Here is a 14,008-nt window from a genome sequence, read left to right on the forward strand (position 1 = left end):
AAGACCCCTTCATATTCTACCCTGTGGATCAAGTGGTGCAGAGGCCCTGTGTAAGGATACTCTTACCCTGTGGGAGGCAGGCATGGATGGGGGAGTCTAGAATGCCAATCAAAGGAGCTGGTGTGCAATGCGTGGGAGCCACCATGGCTGGTGAAGAACTAGGATGGACCGGTTCAGCTGCTGCTGCATCTCGTGGGGGTATGTGGGATATGATTTCCATGTCTCCTCTGAGTTGGTAAAATCACGTCTGCGCCCAGGAATCCAGCTGCTTGTTGAGAGAGCGTAATTAATCTAGAAAGATGTGGCTCTGTGCCAGGAGGCCTTTTTAATTAAAAGAGGTTGGGGCATCTGATAATCTCTATTAAACCTGGCGTCGCCACTGTAGTCATGGAGTGTGTGTGTCTAAATTTGGATGGCAGGGCGGGTAGAGCATCATGCGTCGTCTCAGGACAGAATATGATTTTGCCTGCTAACATCTCGGAGTTGGGGGAGGAGTGTCCTGTGTCACAGACCTCTGGAGCCACGTACACCTCCCCGTTGCAATCATGTGATGTTTCCTTTGTTGCTGCTGACTTTGAAGAGGTGAAGCTGGCTGCTGACACAGCTCAGGAATAGCTTGTTACAGTTCATAGTAACAGGGCAATGGGAGCTCGTGCCTTTAGCAGTGCTGGTGCAGTGCTCCTGCCCTGCGTGACCCTAAGCTGGGGTTATAGGGCCTGGAAGGAGGAGTAGCTGAACCAGCCTTTTGGGCTGGGTCCCGACATTCCTTATCGCCTGGCTTAGAAGCATAGGTTTGCTCATAGGGTGTGGAGAGATGGACATGTGGGTATGTCTGCCTCTCTCCCACTGGGGCATAGATGGGGTGTGTGGGGCCAATGTCCTTCCACAACGCAAACTTCCCCGCTCATCAAAGCCTTGGTAAAATGTGATACACACCTGCTCCTTTATTGGGACCTTTCATGGCAGCATCTTCCCTGTGGTTGGCTTGAAGGGCTACATGCTTCCGACATGGACTTTGTTATTTCACTAGGACACCAGAGGCTGCAGGCCTAGCACTCTTTGGGTTTTAATATTGCACCTGGCACCATGGTATCTGAACACCTGAGGTGTCACGGAGGCGGGGAAATGAGATCCACTCGTCATACTGTTTGGTGGCCTATTTAGATGAGCTTTAACCTAGTGGAAATCTCTGTTTCCCATCATTCAGGTGGCCCCTTTCCTCCATGTAGGTGAATGTTTTTGCTGGGAGCGGGATGGGTGAGCCTGGTCCTGGGAAGGGCTCTGTGTCTCATCCCACCCCATCTCATCCATGTTGCTTTGTCCTCTAGCAACTGGAGTGAAGGATGTTCTCCTCGGCAAAGCCCTACGAGAATCAGCACTTCTCGGCCCTGAAGAAAGACTGCCAACGGCGGAAGGTGCTCTTCGAGGATCCGCTCTTCCCTGCTACTGATGACTCCCTCTTCTACAAGTCACGCATTCAAGGTGTCCAGTGGAAACGTCCGAATGTAAGTGAGGCTCGGATATCCTCCCTGTGCACATCCTTGTGCTGCTGCCATGGGGTCACACCTTAAAAAGCAAGTAACTCTGCTCCCCAGCGCGCTATCTGCCATAGGTAACTTGTTACCATAGTATCCGAGTTCCTCGCCAGCTCTAATGTATCGATCCTCCCAGCAATTCTAGGAAGTGGGGCTATGCTGTTATCCCCATTGTAGAGATGGGGAACTGAGGCACAGAGTACTTGCCCGGGGTCACACAGGAGGTCTGTGGCAGAGCAGGGAACTGAACCTGGGTCTTTTAACTCTCAAGCTGGCCCGCTAATGACTGGATTACCCTTCCTTTACCTTCGCCCTCTGCAAGAGCCTCTGTTCTTGTACATTGCTTGTGTGGCTCAGAGCAAAGGAGCTGTTTGAAGGGCAGCATGGCTTGTCCAACATGTGGCGCAACAGTGTATTATTTAGTGGTTGGAACAGGAGGCTGGGAGTCAGGACTCCTGAGTTCTACAGGCCACATCCCGGATACCGGCAGCTCCTACTGGGACCGGTTCTGCTCCACTGAAGTCGGTGGGAGTTTCAGCATTGTCTTCAATGGCAGTCGCATCTGGCTTATTGAAGCCAATTGGGGTCGCAGTTGTTCAGGATGTTTGCTCCTTCCTCTGCCACTAGTTCAGCACACGACCTTGGGCTTGTCCCTCGATGGTGACTTGTAACTGTAACTCAACTGTGTTTGTAAAGTGAATATAATAATAGTTCTGAACTATAGGAGGGCTCGATGTTGTTGCTAATCCTCTCGGGGACTAACCGATGTTTGCAAAGTGCTGCTAAGATGCTAGTGCTTGGGTTTTATTTATTTGGTTTTGGGTGATTATCATGCAGTTCTAATCCCTTATTTAATGGCTTGTCAGCTGCAGCAGCCTCTGTCCCAAAGGTCTCCCAGAGATTTCTATAGCTCTGGACTTTGTTACCTGCTGGTCCCCTTCAGGAGCTGTTTTTCCTCTCTGGTCCACATGTAGCCCCAGAGATGCCTACACACCACAGAGATGGATGGGTTGGAAATACACAGAGAGACGGGGTGGTGCTGGGACGCGAGGTGAACGCGGCTGGGGTGCAGAGGGGCCATCAGCATGGTGCATCCTTGATCATGTGGAAAGGACGGGGCTGTCACCTGTGGTCCTGTGTCTCTGTCTGTCCGTGTCTCCTCAGCAGAAGGAAATTGCGCCTGCCGATGTTCTCATTGGCTGGGAGGGAGGTCACGTAGGGCGCTGCGATCAGCTGCCAGCAGTTTGATGCACCTGGCATTTGCTCCCCGGGGTGCTCTCTGTGTTCCCAGTGCTGCGTGCAGTGCCTGACTGAGTCATTTGCTTCAGCTTCTGTCGGTGTTTAACCTCTGGGAATCTGGGCACTGCCTGCTCTAGCAGGCTGGGCATTGGAAGTACCGGGGCTGGGCCTGGGAGAAAGCCCTGTGGTGGCCCCCATGCTGCCTATGGGGGCAATAGGTCATGGATCTGTGTCCTGACTGATCCGGGGCCTAGCCCTACCCTGCCCATCAGAGAGTGCTAGGCATGGGGGAGCCACTGGGGACCTAGAGCCCCCTCGTCTGGAGCCATGGGACAGGGAGCACCTTTCGCAAAGCCATGAGGATGGGAGCAGTACGTGAGGAGCTGCTGAGGCCGCCTGAGTGGAGCTGAGCTCTGGGCTCCCATCCAGCACTGCCTCCGGGCCTGTGAGCCAGCAGACCTGAGGAGCTGGGACTCTTGGCTGGAGGGACTGCGGGGTCACCTTTGCTTGGTGACAGGAGCTGCAGTGTGGGGGCAACATACTGGGTCAGCAGTCCTGGGGGCTGGGAGGAGGAGAGCAGGGAGTAGGGTGGTTGTCCTGCTTTCTCTCCGTCTCTCACTCCCTTGGCTGGGGCTCTGCTCTGTAGCTCATTACCAACTTGATGAGCTGTTGCTGGGCTCACCTTTCTAACCCACCCTGTAACGCACCTTAGGTCCTCCAAGAGCAACCTCCTGGCTACAGGGAGACGCCGCCAGTGCTGCCTTAGCTGGTGTACCGTGCAGAGAGGCTACCCGGCAAGATTTCTCAGAGCTGCTGTGAGCAACCATCGTGTCTCTCTCTACCCCAGCTGGGAGTCTCTAGAAAGCCAGCTTGTCTTTCCAGAGTGACAGTGGAGCCTTTATCCAGGAGGGAGTGGAGGAGGGAATAAAAAGGCTTTGTGTAAAGGGAGGGTAAGGGCTGAATTGATTCTTTGTGTACTGTGCATGGCAGGAGGAGCAGCAATGCGCTGGGCCACTGCCGAAGCGGTCATGCTGCCCTGCTGAAAACAGGCTGGCTGCACCAGCACGGTTCCTCTATGGCACTGGTCCCCAAACTTTTCCCCTTGCTCCCTCCCTCCCCCATTATCCCTGTCCGTGCCCCACCTCCGGAGCCAGGAACGGGGCCGCGGCTCCAGGCAGAGGGCCACAGTAAGGGGGCCGAGGTTGGAGGCAGGGGACAGGGCTGGCAGCGGAGCCTTGGGTGGGGCCGGCAGCCGGGGCCAGGAGTGGAACTGGGTGGCGCTCCCTCCTCACTCCCCGTGGGGGTTAGCCCAAGCTCCAGCTGTGCCCCCTGCACGCTCCTTTGCATCCCGTGTAACATTATGGATGCGTTGGGGGATCTTCTCTGTAAGTTTTCATATGGGGACTGGCGGGAGCCCCATTGCTACAGTATGGGGCTAGTCTGTACCAAGCACTAGAAAAATGTACAATAGGGGACAAACATGGGCTGGCCCCGGGGAATAGACTGTTTGGGCCAATAGATCTTTTCTGTGTCTAGCGCGTGTGGATGTGGCCATACTGTGGTGTTAGGCACTATATAAAAACATGGCTGGATGGATAGGCCAGAGCAAGCAACTGGCTGAGTTCCTGGAGAGCTGATGATTTTAATGCTGCTGAGGCTTAATTGAATGGTATTTATTGTATAATTAATGATCAGGTTCCTATACCCGTAGACAGGCATCTTCGTTACTCTAAATCTAAATAAATACATAATGGTCTCAAGGGAACACTTGGGCAGGGCCTGGCCAGCTGGCCTACTGGGTCTCTGCCATTGCCAGGCGTTATGGCTCTGTGACAGTGTGGTATCCAGCCCTGTGATACTGACCTGGGTAAAACCCAAAGTAAGGGGCTCAGGGTGCCTAGAATACTATTCTGCTGTGGCTCTCAGCACACGAGCATGGACGTCTCACCGAGGCTTCCATCACCCAGTTGCTCCTTGCAGAGGAACCTCAACAACCCTTCCAGGCCCAGCTCTCCCCCCCGCCGGAAATGTCTTTGTGCAATGCATAGCCCCTCTGGCTGTAGCATTCCCAACACTGTAACAGGTTCACTGCTCCCTTAAAGAGACAGTACACAGCAGCCTTTAGCCCAACTGGCGTTAACACAGTCTCCCCTTCAGTCACTGCACGGAGTTGGTATATAGTGCAAGTAAAACGTGTTTATCAGCAAAAGGACCCAGGTTTCAGTGATACCAAGTAGAAATAATAGGGATAGAAATGGCCACAAAATTCACTAGTAAGAGTGAAATGCAACTTAACGAACTGGAATCCCTTGCTCCAAGTTTTCTCAGCATAGTCATTCTTCTGGCACCCAATCCCACAGCCCAAAGCACTTAGGACTTGGCTACACTGGAGAGTTGCAGCGCTGGTGGTGGGTTTACAGCGCTGCAACTTACTCACCGTCCACACTTGCAAGGTACATACAGCGCTGCATCTCCCTGGCTGCAGTGCTGGCTGTACTTCTGCTCTGCCTGGGGTATAATGATTGCAGCGCTGGTGATGCAGTGCTGCTCTGCCAGTCTGGCCACCAAAAGCGCTGTAATTGGTCTCCAGATGTATTCAGAGGTATCCCAGAATGCCTGTTCAGCCGCTCCCAACAGCGTTGCAAATGCTGCAAATGTGGCCACACTGCAGTGCTGGTAGCTGTCAGTGTGGCCACACTGCAGCGCTTTCCCTACACAGCTGTATGAAGACAGCTGTAACTCCCAGCGCTGTACAGCTGCAAATGTAGCCATACCCTTAGTTTTTTATGTCTCCTCAAGTGAAGGATAACTTAGGGATTCTCTCCTCTCTCTTTATAGTCCAGTAAGCGTTGAAATGTACTCTGCTGAAATGTAGCCCCAGATAAAGCTCCCTCCGCCTCCTGGGTGTAGATGCTGTGCCAATGCCAAGCTGGCTTCTCTCCTACTTGTGATTTTTACAGTGCAGATGATCTTCCTACAATCTCCAACACAAACCAGTAGCTCACTGTCCTTACCACGCCTGGCTTGAGGTGTCAGCCCCTTCCCTCTGTCAGGAAAAACCCATTTATCAACTTCCCCTGACATGCCTAGTTTAAGTCCCATATTTCCAGGCTGTCTGGGTAGGTTAGCTATACATACACCGCGCATGGATATCAACGATGGGGGAGTTATTCGTTTTCCAGTGATCTATTACATGCCACCCTTTGGATAAATACCATCACATCAGTGTGAGAGGTGCACTGAATTGGTCAAGCCAACCGAGACTCACTGGGACGTACCAGGGAACTCCATGCCATCCGGCATTAGGGTGCTCAGAGGGTCACACACCCTCACCCTTACCTTAATCTGGGCACAAGAGCACAACGGACACTGATTGGCTTGCTCTGGCGAGCCGGTGGGTTACAGGAGCAGCCCTAGCAAGTTCACCACAAACAATCTCCCCCTGGCCACCGCTGAAGGATTGGGCTGTGCTGGGGATGCCCCAGCAGAGCTCTGACTCTGCAGCTCTCTGGCTGGGCCCGCTTTCTGGCAAGGAAGGGCTCACCTCCTGAGGCACGGTGCCAGGCCAAAGTGGGTGACTCCTTATAGTTCAATTAGGGGGCTGCTCCCTGTATCGCAGGTTTGAGCAAAGCAATTCCAAAAGCTGACTTGGGTAGTTGGTGCTGCAGGGCTCTTCCCTGCTGGCTTCTTGTGTTTGCAGAGGAACTCTGGCTCTCAGTTCTCCCCTGACTGGCCTCTAGACTGGGCATCTTCTCACAACACTGGCAGCTTGTGGATGCCTTTTATTGTGTTCCTCTTCCCTAACTAGACATGGTTCCATTCATCACTCTGGCCCACAAATCTGTGTTTAGCTAATGAAATACAGTTCACAGGAAATCCCAGTGTCCCAGAGCTGGCCAGTTCTGTGCACAAAATGAGGCAAAGGTCCTGTGGGAAAATTAGCATGTGATCATGCAATTAAAGATTGTATCATAAATAAGGCTATGTTTTAGTCACAGGTATTTTTAGTAAAAGTCGTGGACAGGTCACTTCTGGGGAGCCCCACTGAGATAAGTGCCACTGAGAGCCTTCACCCCCTCCCACACCCCAACCCCATGCCTCAGCCCTGAGCCCCCCTCCCATACCCAAACTCATGCTGCTGCTGTGGGGGGGAGGGTGCGGTGGCCTGAGACTGCCCCAGCAGTGGCTAGTGCGGCTGGCCCAAGGGCTGCCCGAGCTGCTCAGGTGAACCCCGGGCCAAACGCACCGGCCACTGCAGAAGTCACGGGGGTCACAGAAAATCACAAAATCTGTGACCTCCGTGACAAACTCACAGCCTTAATCATAATGCATAAGCACAAGGGGGCTGAATTATGGTTGCACAGGCAACCTGAATCCTGGCGTGTCCTAACTTCTGAGTGCTTGACTTTACAGCCTTAACATTCTTATAACATAATTTTTGTGTGTTCCCTCCGTGCATCCATCCGTCCAGGGTTGAAATGCAGCTGCGTGTAGGGCGAAACCAGGTGACATTACAAGTGTAACCTGCACCATTGGAGTCACTGAGATTTTTGCAGACTTAGGCCCCAAGACAGGAAGTGCAACAGCTGGGGGCAGTTTGACGCAGGCAAAGAGTCTTTGGCCAAACTGCAGGGGGCTGGGATAAGCGCTGCAAGGAGTCAGCAGCTCAGTCTCATCTGCAAGACAGCACCTCCAGCAGTGCTGTGCCTACACGGGCTTAATGGGGTACTGCTTCAGAAGTGTCTCGGGGTCCTGTTCTGTGCATTGGGGGGTGACACTGGGAGTTCAGGGTGCTCAACACTTTGCAGGACCAGATGTCACCTGTAGGATCAATAATGCCACATCCACATGCTGTGTTGCAGCTCCTGCCGACATCCAGTTACGACACTGGGAGAGGAAGGGGGTCAAAGGATTTCCCATCTCGTTAGCTTGTCTCCTGAAGTGAGGGGTCCATGCAGCTCCCAGCGCCTGGCGTGATTTGCCGGGGTGATGGATGCTAGGAAGTTGTGTGGGTTGGAGGAAGAATCCTTCCCTTGTGGCTGTGGAGTGGCTGCCAAGTTGCTCTTCCTGCTCCCTGTGTGCTGCTGCTCAGGGGACTTGCAAGGAAGGGAGCACTGGTGTCACACAGGAGGTTTCTCCCACCTCCAGGCCTCTTCCCTCTGCACGGCAGAGCCAGACTGGTTCCACTGCAAAGAGGCTGTTTGGGTGGCAGGGCCAGGATTTGTCTCCCAAGAGGTTCGCTTTCCCCATTCTTCACTGCAGGAGAGCTGGGCCCATTCTCCGTGTTTGTCCATTTTCGGTGTCGACAGAGAAGGCAGCTGTTTGCTTTCCTGGAACAATGTGGGCCCTGGGATGTCGCATGGTATGTGGAAAACCCTGTTAAACCTGCACTGGAATGACACAAACAGGCTGGACAACAGAAACTGACCTTTCCAGAGCTCGCCAGCGCTTTCCCACCAGCCCTCATTTCTGCCGGTAGCACCTACTAATTCATGCAGATGACGTTCATTATAGTATTTGTTATTATCAGTGTTCAGTTCATTGGTCTGTAGTTATTTATTTTAATAATGATATATTTGTATATTATACATAATGCATATATATAATATATCAGTATTTATATATTTATTAGGATTTAGTTATTATTTCTACAGTATTGTGGTATTATATTTTGTGCATGGGTATTATGTATATATTAGTTATTAGCATTTAGTGATTAGTGTTTATTTCTATTATGATAGCACCAAGGGACCCCCATGGAGGTCAGGCCCCATTGCTATAGTAATGTACATTCATATAATAAGAAGACAATCCCTGTACCAAAGAACAGACAGTCTAAACACAGATAAAACAAATAAATGGGGAGCGGACAATATGAATTAGTCCTGATCGCCTTACTATGGGGCTGTCATAAGCCAGTTTTACCTCCTTTTCTTTATGGCTGGCAGGGCCAGCTCTAGGCACCAGCGCTCCAAGCATGTACATAGGGAGGCACTTTCCAAGAGGCAGCACTCCAGCTCCCTTTTTTTTTTTTTGCTTGGGGCACAAAAAGCCGGGAGCTGACCCTGAGCAGAGGTGAGCTGCGGCGGTGGGGGGCACGGAGAGGGTTGCAGGAAGTAACCCAGGGAGGGGGAGCAGAGGAACCACTCCCCCCACCCCAGCTCACCTCCGCTCCACTGCCGCCTGCTCCCCCAAGCGTGCCACCGCTCCACTTCTCTCCCCTCCCAGGCTTGCTGCAAAACAGATGATTCAAGCAGCAGGCCTGGGAGGGGAGAGACATGGGGCGGTGGCGGGCTCAGGGGAGCAGGCGGCAGTGGAGCGGAGGTGAGCTGGGGTAGGGGGGGAGCTGGGAGGGCCGCAGGATGGGTAGGGTTCTGTGGCCTGCCTTGTGCAGGAGGTCAGACTAGATGATCATATTGGTCCCTTCTGACCTATGAGTCTATAACCCTCGGGGGGGCAGAGGAACCGCTCCCCCCCCCCCAGCTCACCTCTGCCTCCTCCCCCAAGTGCGCTACTGCTGGGAGGGAGGGAGGGAGGGAGGGGTAGGAGGGGAACTGCGTGGAGGAGGCGGGGCCGGGAATTTGGGGAAGGGGTTGGAATGGGGCGGGGAAGGGGCAGAGTTGGGGTGAGACTGGGGGGCACGGGAAAATGTTTTTGCTTGAGGCAGCAAAAAACTTGTAGCTGGCCCTGATGGCTGGATGGGAAAGGGACTCTCCTTTTTTTTCTCAAGTCATGAGAACAGAAGTGGTTGAGAGTCACTGACCAAATAGGGATATCTCTTTTCATCAATAGAATAACCCACATTTCATCCAAATGTCTAACCGTTGCTGTGTGAATAGTTGCCTCACTATTAATATTTACTGGTGTGTAATTATACTCATAAAAACAGAGGTCAGCACTGAAAATTTGGCCCTAACTGTTCATAGAGTACTCACTGGTTCTGAAGAAAGGAAAGAGTCGTTATCTGAAGGAGTGCAGGGGAGGATTTTTTTCTAGCTCTTCCGAAAATATTTCTGCAATATGCAATCTGCCCGAAAGACAATGGTGACTGTTAGTGCACACCGCGCTGCTAATCAGCTCTGCATTACAGTATAAGGATGGCTGCAATCTGCTCCATTTCATGCTTGTTACATTCAGCTCTCTGACTTTTGACAAGCTTATGCCGCTTGCGGTTGGCCAAAATTTAGCTACCTCTGCTCTTGAGCATTTGTGCCCCATACCTCTGTGGAAATCCGACCGGTAGGTACAGTCTGCTCCTATCCTATTCGTGTGTTTGCAAACCTCCCTTCCCAGGGAGAAGACTCAGAATCCAAGCAGTGACAGTTCTCGCTCTTAGCCTTTGTGGCCTCCATGCTAAATGAAAGGTGTATTTTGTGTGTGTGTGTGTGTGTGGTTTCTACAGGGAGGGGAGTTTGAAATGGGAAATTCCTGAGTGTCTCTGTCTTGCGAGATCATCTGCTAACAGCATTGGAACCAGAAGTGATAGGGACGACCTCAAGCAGCTCTGACAGAAAGCAGTGCTAATGTCATTGTTGATAGCTCAGTCTGAGCATGGACAGCTTTGACCCAGTGAGTAAAGCTCTCAGGGCAGTATATGCGCTTTAGGGCCTGATCCTAGAACCTTTCCTCACATGAGTAGAAAGTCAATAGCACTAATTGCATGAGTTGGGCTTACTCATGTGAGAGAAGCTTGCAAAAATCAGGCTTTGAATTTCGTAATCTTGCCTGCAAACTACATGGAGACAGAGCTGGAAAGTGGCTGGATCTGGCTGGCTGAGAATTCCCCCGAGGGTCCAGGTGCATCGGGGTGCGGAGGAGGGGTTTAAACATACTGCACTTTGGCTGTGTTCAGCTGGCAGATGATCCAGAGAGACCACTGCCAAATGGTGTAAATCAGAGCAGCTCCAAGGCAGCCCCTGCTGTGCGGAGTAGAAATTCAGCAAAGAAGGGAATCTGGCCCCAAATCCTTCCTTTGCTGCCACTTTAATCCACTAGGCTCTTTTGCACTGGAAACAAAGATCAGCCTCATTTGCAGCTTCCATTCGCTTATTTGTTAACAGAAGGTAAATCTTCTAAAGGTCAGGAAGCCTCCACAAGTGACTTCATGGGTTATTTCATAAAGCCCCAGTGGGTTTCCTTCCTGTCAGTCACCCCAGCAAAGCTTGGGATTTAGTGGGGAGAATGGCTACTTTCTGCTATCTGATGCAAAAGATGAAATTCTTAATTACAGGCCCAGATTCTGTCTTAATTCGTGTGTGTGTGTGTGTGTGTGTGTGTGTGTGTGTGTGTGTGTGTGTGTGTGTGTGTGTGTGTAAACTTCATAAAGTAGGGTCTAATCTTGCTCCTGTTGAAGTTGTTAGTAACAATACCTGGATCTCAAAGTATTCTACCAAGGAGATCAGTATCGCCACCCTTATTTTACAGATGGGGAAACTGAGACACAGAGTTACCCAGCAGGCCAGTGGCAGAGCTGGGACTAGAATCTGGATCTCCTGAGTCCCAACCAATGCTCTGTCCACTAGGGCAGTGTTTGTCAAACTATTGTACTGGTGACCCCTTTCACATAGCAAGCCTCTGAGTGCGACCCACCCGTATAAATTTAAAACACTTGTTTATATATTTAACACCATTATAAATGCTGGAGGCAAAGCGGGGTTTGGGGTGGAGGCCGACAGCTCACGACTCCCTAAGGGGTCCTGACCCCCAGATTGAGTACCCCTGCACTAGGGTGAGGCAATATCTTTGATTTGACCAACTTCTGTTGATGAGAGAGACAAGTTTTTGAGCTACACAGAGCTCTTCTTCAGGTCTGGGAGAGGTACCTGGAGTGTCATAACCACATGCAAAATTGAACTGATGGAATATGTGGTAACTACTTATGCTAAACTATATGACCAGTCAAGGTGAAGTGGCCTGTTTACACCCCTGTAGTCAGAGGACAAAAAAGGGGGGTTAGCGAGTTACAGGTTGTTGCAATAAGCCATAAATCCCACTTCTGTATTACGACCGTGATTTTTAGTGTGCAGCAAAGTTATGAATTTAAGTTTCTCTCTCTTACCCACAGAAGTTGGTCCAATCAAAGATATTCTCTCCCCCACCATGTGTGTGTAACATCCAAGGACCGATTCGGCTACAACAACACTTTACATGTGTACAGACATTTTGAACATTGTACGCTGGCTATTGGTTGTCTCCCTTGCCTACACCCTTGATGTTGCTCATTGTTTGATTGTACACAATTTGGGTGGGCCCTGTAGGTGAAGTCATGGCCCCACTGAAGGTCAATGGGAGCTTTGCTAGTGGCTTCAGGAGGGATCGGATTTCACCCCTGTGTTTGCACAGCGCAAGAGGTCCCTGGTGTGGATTGGGATCTGTGCGCTACCATCATATAGCTGTTCAGTATTCTTCTTCCAAGTGCCCCCTGGAGCTGTTCCAGTGCATGTAATGGAGAACTTCTCTCATCCCTCCCACGGCGGTCTCCAGCCTCAGATCTGCAGGGGAAATGTTTACAGCAATGTCTTTGCTATAGAGTGAGCCGCCTCTTCATTGCTCTGGCAGCTGGATTCTCTGAGCTGTGCTGATGGAATCCAGCAAAGAGGGTTGAGTTTCTCCAAGTTGGCTTTTTCTCCAAGGTTGTGGGTTTTTTTGCTATTAAGCTTTCACGAAAATTATCCAAGCCCTCCCCCGCTCTTGAACATGATCTCTGAGCCTGAGGCTACTCTGCTGCCATTCAGGGAACTCTCCAAGCTGCCCTCCCTACTGATTGAGGTATTGCAGGTGGCTAAGGGGAGGAGACAGAGAATGTTGCTAGAAAAGCCCCTACCTTGTGGGGAGCTGCAGAGGGAGGCATCTTTCACCTCGTGCTTTCAGTAACCAGCTTGCCCTTACACCCACTGCTCTGATAATTCAGACTATTGGGAGTAAGAGCAGCGCAGATTCAGGGCTTGCTTGCTCTCTGCTGCGGTCTCCGGTTAGAGTCAGTCATGAAGGCAGAATCAGGTACCCGTGTGGCTGAGATTCTTGGAGGGAAGAATTGTGTGCGTGTGTGTAAATAAAACAAATTACACCTAGAGCACAGCCAGACTGCACGTCCCTGACTTCTCCCCCGGGAAGCCAACCTGCAGAGCCCCAGACATCTGCTGCCCCTCAGCAGAGGCTGTCAGAAGACAACAGCATGAATAGAAACTGACTGTGGAACTTCGGCTCTGTCTACACTACAGACCTTCCGTACCACGGTAAGGTCTTCCATGTCGCCGTTCTTTGCCAGCAGGTGAGAGCTCTCCTGCCGGCATAATTAAACCACCCCCAACGAGCGGGTTATTTCCCACCCCTGATCGACCAAAGCTTTACTGACAAAGCCTTAGCTACCTTGAATCTTGAGGCTAGGAACATGCTAGCAAATGTGGTAGGTGCCACTAGGCTCTAGCAGTGTGGGCAGTGCACACAGCTGTTCTCCCAGCCTAATCGTCACTGGAAACATTCACTGCTATCCTGAGTGCTGAAGTCCTGACCCGCTGCTTGCCCTCAGCTTCTGTTGAAATCGTTAGGGTTTGGTGATACTCTAGGAGCAGCAGTGATCTGTAAGCTCAAAAGGTCTGTGACACTGCCCTCCCCCCCCCTTGTCTCCTCTCTCTCTTTGAATACCTGTGAAGTGGCTTTCTCCTTCCCCCTCCCCTCCCTCCTGGAATGCTTGTGGGATGAATGGGCTGCTTGAGCAGCTGGAAGATCAGAAGAGCGCCCAGGTAGACAAGATGTCTGGGACTCTGATTAGGCAGCGATCACACGCCCACTGCATGGACTCTGCATGGACACTGCCCGAGGTGGAGTGTGACCAATCAGACATGGCCAAGTCATATCCAGTTGCAGGCCATGAGGAGCAAGTCCTTAAAAGGGGAAGGGGCCATGTTCTCAGGAATGCACTCACAAGATTGTAATTCCTGTGAAGGCCCTTCGCCCGGACTGCCTGGCCAGTGGTTCGCCGTGTTGCATTCCATCGTGCCTTGGGAAGACTTACCTTCATCACACCATCCATCGCTGCGCTGTAGGACACTTAACCTTGAAGGATCCTGACATCTCCAGTGCTGTGCCTGTCCTGGGAGCATGAGTGTGTGAGTGTGGACACCCCTCGCCTTCTTTTGAGCTTAGCTATCGGTATAATAAACGTGCAGCTTTCTGCCAAACTCTGGTGAGTCATTAGTCCTCCTTACGCTTATTAGCTGGCCCAATTTCAGGTA

General features: G+C 51.5%; 1 protein-coding gene across 6 annotated transcripts in view; it reads left to right on the forward strand.

Annotated features, from left to right (window-relative positions):
- CAPN5 (calpain 5) overlaps positions 1-14,008 on the forward strand; it is a 133,205-nt gene that overhangs the window by 39,448 nt on the left and 79,749 nt on the right. For 5 of the 6 annotated variants that reach the window (XM_030557855.1, XM_030557847.1, XM_030557862.1 and 2 more), the window contains one exon: positions 1,329-1,505. In XM_030557855.1, the coding sequence (XP_030413715.1) occupies positions 1,344-1,505 (162 nt within the window). In that variant the 5' untranslated portion in view covers positions 1,329-1,343. Of the gene's footprint in view, positions 1-1,328; positions 1,506-3,486; positions 3,590-14,008 lie in introns of those variants that run through there. The other variant, XM_030557889.1, reaches the window with a different exon arrangement.

This window comes from Gopherus evgoodei, chromosome 1, assembly GCF_007399415.2.
Source record: "Gopherus evgoodei ecotype Sinaloan lineage chromosome 1, rGopEvg1_v1.p, whole genome shotgun sequence".
In the NCBI taxonomy this organism is placed as follows: Eukaryota; Metazoa; Chordata; order Testudines; family Testudinidae; genus Gopherus; species Gopherus evgoodei.